Source organism: Geospiza fortis, unplaced genomic scaffold (assembly GCF_000277835.1).
Source record: "Geospiza fortis unplaced genomic scaffold, GeoFor_1.0 scaffold190, whole genome shotgun sequence".
Taxonomy (NCBI): Eukaryota; Metazoa; Chordata; class Aves; order Passeriformes; family Thraupidae; genus Geospiza; species Geospiza fortis.
In genome coordinates, this window is record NW_005054328.1 from 2857374 (window position 1) to 2863085 (window position 5712).

The 5712-nt window shown below is 37.5% G+C and overlaps 1 protein-coding gene across 1 annotated transcript in view; it reads left to right on the forward strand.

Annotated features, from left to right (window-relative positions):
- The window catches only part of IRAK1BP1 (interleukin 1 receptor associated kinase 1 binding protein 1), a 12034-nt gene that overhangs the window by 4705 nt on the left and 1617 nt on the right, over positions 1 to 5712 (forward strand). Inside the window, exons 2-3 of the mRNA XM_005421204.3 lie at positions 1497 to 1562; positions 5379 to 5509. Coding sequence (XP_005421261.3) covers positions 1497 to 1562; positions 5379 to 5509 — 197 coding nt within the window. The remainder of the gene's footprint in view (positions 1 to 1496; positions 1563 to 5378; positions 5510 to 5712) is intronic.

Consider the following 5712-nt stretch of genomic DNA (forward strand, 5'->3'; position numbering starts at 1 on the left):
GAAAGAGAACCTGTTTTTAAAAAGGATTAAGGAGAGGGAACAGGGGAAAACAAATGCATTTTTTCTGTGTTTACAGTTGTGTTACAGCACAGCTATTTCTGTAAGATACGAGTTGTAGTAGTTTGTTTTTTCTGTGTGGTAATTTCTGTAAGATATGTGAAACCTCTGGGGAAAAATATTTCTTGGCAATTGTAATTGAATTCCAACATAAATAGTAAGATTTACCCCATCCTGTAAATTAAATGAGCTGTTGGTGCTAGACTGTCTTGATCACTCTAGCAAACCCCAGACAGCCACATAAAAGAAAAAATACAGCTTTTATGGACTACTGGCCCTTGCTAATCCTTGCCCTTACTAGAAGAGACTTTCTGAAAATATCTAAAAATAGGACTGTTGTGCTTAAATTTGAACACTACCAATCAATCATTATACAAATTTTGAAATTTCAGTTTTTTGTAGACTTTTATTCGTAATATGACCATATTATATGGTAATAAAACCATATAATATTTTAAAAGGAAAACGCTTCTCATAGTTAATATCATTTGCATAAACTTATGCATGCATGCATGCTACATGATAAACTTGAAGACTTGAGCGTCTGTAGGAAATACTCTGACACAAAGCATCGTGAATGTCAACATTGAAGAAAATATTTCCTATGCAAATAAATCTAGTAAACAAAACTTCTTTAGTAACTGGAAGGCTGGGTATTTGCTCTACTACACTTCATAGGTGTTACATGCAAAGCTGCAATTAAGCTGTAGGCTGTACTTTTTTTGCTATGTTAGAGTAATTTCACAATAAATTGTTCAAACTGTTCACTGCAGAGCAAAGTGGGTGAAAGATATGCGACTGTTAGACCAGTAGCAAGCTGGTCAAATATTCACATGTACCTGCCATTATTCTGTATCTTCTTGAGTCCAGTACCTTATTTATGTGTCCTACAGGATTTCCTAATGCTCTGTGCAGCCATTATGTTGACCAGTGTAGCTGCTGTTGATGCCGAGGCATCACTGGTGGAACAGCCTTTTTCAAGGGTTACCATTATGCCAGAATAATTGCTGTTCAATCTTTGTTCATATGACCTTGCTACAAGCTGCTGCTGCTGCTAAAATATCTTAAAATAGGGGCCTAAAAAGCACTTCTCACATACTAACTTTGTAAAAGCAATTGAAGCTTCTAGATTTCTTGTACCAGGTGAATTTACAGTTACATACTAATACACACAGCTTCTACCTAGCAGCTACTTTTATGACCTAATTGTTCTCTTCAAGGGAATAGCAGCAAAATTACATTATAGAGCTACTGTGTAATTGACTTAGAATAATTCAAGCTAGTTTTTAACTGAAGATATTTGCATGGAAAATTCAAAATTTCTGTTTCAAAGTCATAAGTAATATGCCAAAACAGTTCAGCTTTTATAGGACACCATGTACATACAGCAGATGCTTAATTTCTGTCTTTTAAGGTTATATTCCTCTACTTTGTTTTAGGAAGAAAATATGACTGTAACAGAAGATTTTAGTAGAGTAGAAAATACTTACCAAATGGAAGCAGAGGTATGTATTCAACCTAACCAAAAATAAAATTAAAGAATAAGAAGTGTGTCAAGTCTATAAAAATTTGCAGACTGTCTTTTCTTAGACCAAGGAACATAACGGCTGCATAGTCCAAAAAAACTATTTAAGGACTGCAGTTTATAGCAGACTTCAGCTGCAGTCTTCTGTTGTGTGCTGAACTTGTTTTCTTCTCAGATGAATGTGTGCTTTTTAAATGTTACCTGATGCTACAGACTGGCATATTTGGTTCTGGGGCAGTGTGAGCAAACCAACAATTCGGAACTTTCCTTTGCCTGTAGCCCTTCCTGCCCTCTGCTTCTTGCAAGGAGTTGGTGAGTTCAGAAAGCTGCCCCAGTTACTAACCTTTTTTTTCCCCAGCTCAGCTTTAATTTTTTTTTTCCATTATTTTAGCTCCTTGAACTGGGAGCAAATGCAAGATCTGCTTAGGCCACAGTTGCAGAGCACCTGGATTTTGGTCTGTTCTGTACAACTCTGCCATCAGCTTGCTCTAAGTAAAGTAAAGGTAATTGTTTCCTGGGTAATTGGCTCAGAATTTTGTAGGTAAAAAGTGCTCTGTGAAATGCAGATATTATGGGAATAATCCCATTTACTTCAGTGTCTGCTAAGGGAAGTATATATTTGCACATTCATGCCATAGTAGGAAATAAATGCTGTGCTTGAAACATTCACTGAGGGAAATTATGTGTGTTCAGCTAATGTATTTTTTAGACCATAAAACTTTAATCACTACCCAGCAAGTTTAGAGATCCTTACAAAGTAAACCTGGAAGCCTGCAATAAAATGATAGCTGGTTTATAGAGCGGTGGTTTAGAGTCCTCTTAAACAAGTTCAGCCTCCTTAGTTTGCTTGCTTAAAGTCATATTCTTATCTAAATAACACCAATAAATACTGAAATGATTGAGAATTTGGAGAACAAAAGTTGGATTTTAAAATGAGTCTTAAGATACTTAAATGGTGTGCATTCATGTTCTAAATGACTTCAGCCTCATCATGGAGGCGCATACTACCTTGGGAGCTTAAATCACCATGTTTTTAGATGACCTGTACTTAAAAATTAATAAAACCCTTAATATTAATTATTATATGAATTGTTTAGGCTACAGACAAGCTTAGGCTTACAACTTCAGTCTTAAGTGGCGACTTAACCAATTATCTATCTTCTGCTATTAGTTTTTGTACAGCAAGGATTATATGTGGAAGGCTAATTACTTAGATTTAGTGTTGATTTGTAAGCAGCTTGGACCAGCTGTAATTGCTGTTGCAAAGTGTGGGTTGCCTGGGACCCCAGGGGTTGGAACTGGAAGAATCCATCCACAGTGCTGCTGTTTTGGCTGCCCTGCACGCTGAGGTGGCAGTGTGGCCACTCTTAATGCAGAGATCAGTCTCTCCTTGCTTCTCCCTTTATGTATATCTTTGCTTCATTAGTGCAGCTTCATAAACCAGTGTCCATTGACAAGCACGTTTGCCTACTTTAGCAACATGAATTAATTTAAAACTCACTTCCACTCACTTCACTGTTAGAGTTTGCCATTTTATCTGTGTTATATGTAAAGTCTTGGACATCCTGTTTTACTTCATTCTGTAAACTCTTTACCATTTGTCTCCTGTAAAGAATTTTTAGAAGACTGAAAAACTCCCAGGCGTGTAGCTATTTAAAAGTATAATGAAGAATTCAAGATATTCTTTCAACTGTAAGGAGATAATTTTAATTCATGCTATAACAAAGGAAAATATGCAGAAGAATGAAGTTGTGTATAAGATCACAAAGCTTTATAATATCTTTATCATAATAGTTCATTTATTTCATGACGTTCTCATGGGAGGAAGATTATGTTGGTTTTGTGCATTTCTTAATATGCTTGCCTCCTTATAAACCATAACTTCTTGTCATTTGCAGCCTTTTCCAAATCTAGGAATGTCTCTAATAGTTTTACATAGCTTCATGTTACTTTTTAACCTTAATAACTGAAAAAGTTAAAACATTTATTTGCATTTTAATGTTGAAGTATTCTCTGTTATTGTAAGTGGAATGTATTAGATGTAGCTCTAAATGAAAATTTTGATTTTTATTTTTTTTAGGAGGGGGAAGCAGCAAAATCAGCTTTGTTTTCTACTTCTGAGGGTACCTGATCAAGTGCTTTTTTTTAACAGTAAAGTTCCTGAGTGCCCAAAAGTGCCCCAGTCTGAGCAATTTATTTCCTGCTTAAGACCCATAGTTCTTTTGTTTCATCACTTTTTTTGTTTCATCCCCTAGAAGGAACAAATCTTGTAAATGCTGATGGCAATCTGGAAAACACTATGACAGTCCTCATAGTGAGACTTTCTACAAAATACAGCTATGACAGTTTCCTGGCAAAACATCACAGGGGGATGTGTGCTTTTTATATGTATGGCAAGAACTGCCACTGAAGAAAAAACTGTAGGTGTAGCCTCATGTTCAGTCTCTGTTCAATTGACACTGCACCTTTCAGAGCCACTGAACCGGTGCAAGGATCCAAGCCAGGATAAGGTTCAGGTACTACACCAAAAGGCTGTCAAGGGTAACAAGATGGGAGCATTAATTACTTTTTACCTTACTATGCATATGAAGTAGGTCCCTCCTCCCTCACTGAGAGACTCAGCTTCCTTGAATTATCTCATTGTGCACAAGGTAAATAAATCTCTGGTATGCACACAGGAAGCTGCTGCAGTGCTGCTGACATGCTGTAACTGGGATTTCTGTGTCATATCCCTTCACTGTGGTAGAGTGATGCATAGACTGCAGCAGCCATGGGGGCAACTGTACGTCCCACATGTTGGCAGTAGAATTTTCTTAACTGCAGGTTTTTTCTTCCACTCCTGTGGAAGCTGTATTAATATGCAAAAAGAAGGGAGTTGGGGATAAGAGAGAAGGTGAACCTGACTCATGGTGGGAGCATGGTACTGGAAGTGAAGATGAGGTTTTAGGTTTTTTTAAAAAAAGTTAGGGATCCAGGATTTGTGGTTCCTGAGTGTTGTATCAGCTCAGTGTCATTGCTTCAATCCTGGCAGCTGTGCTTTGTTGCAGAGAAGAGCTGGCTTCTGCCTGGCAAGTTGCTGCCTGGCTGGACTTTCCACCAGGAAAACTGTTGGGCTCTGGATCCAGGGGCGATAGTGATTGCTGCTTCATAGCATTTGGGAAGGACCTGAATTCCTAGTGCATCTTCATTTAATGCTTCTTACAGCCGGAGGCTGTTGGGTGTTTAAATTGTTTTTAATCCAAGTCTGAAGTGCCCAGTTCCCTCTCAGCACTGCAGTGATTCTGTTCAGACAACGCAGGATTTGGAGCCCACTGCAAGCTGAACTGGGCTCAGTCTAGCTTAATCTCATAGCTGAGGTTTATTTAATCTAATGCTTGGAATTAAAATGTATTTTTCCTTCATGCACAGTGTTTTCCACATCATTTTGTATGAGCTTCTGCATAATTAACATCTAGCAATCTGAGAAGGGACGAACCAGGATGCATCTAGTCATGTGCACCAGAGCACATTCATTCTTCAGATTGTCTGCATACCAAGAATTCTGCATTTCCTCAGGAAGGGATTTCTTAATCCTCAGTTTTAAGCTGTTTAAGAACTTCTTTCCATTGCAAACATAATGCTAGTCTCTAGGGCTATATAGAAGTCTTATAAGTTCATAAATGTTGGAGTTGTATATGGCACTAGTGTGTTTAGTTACCTTGTAGATGTCTGGCCTTACACTGATTTAAATAAAAGTGTTGAGTCATAGTGGAAAACGAAAATATTACTCATGTGATGTCTGTTCACTCACTCCCAGGTCTGTATCATATTCAGTGATTTTGGAAAAATGCAGAATGTTTGCAATCTACTCATTGAAAAGTTAGGAACCTCTGTTACCATCAATCCACCTCATTTCTACCATACACCAGAAGCCATAGACACACTTCGGTAAGTTCTCTCACATGCCAGAAGTCTTACACCCTCAGTTAATATGAATACATAATTTATGCTGTTTGCAATGGGAGCAAGTAGTTTCCTTCACACCTATGAATGTTTATGTTAGAGAGTTCAGTATTTAATATAACTTATAAGTTAATGTTGTTCAGCCTAGAAGATAGAATTTGTTCTTGTACCTGTGCAAAAGCAGAATG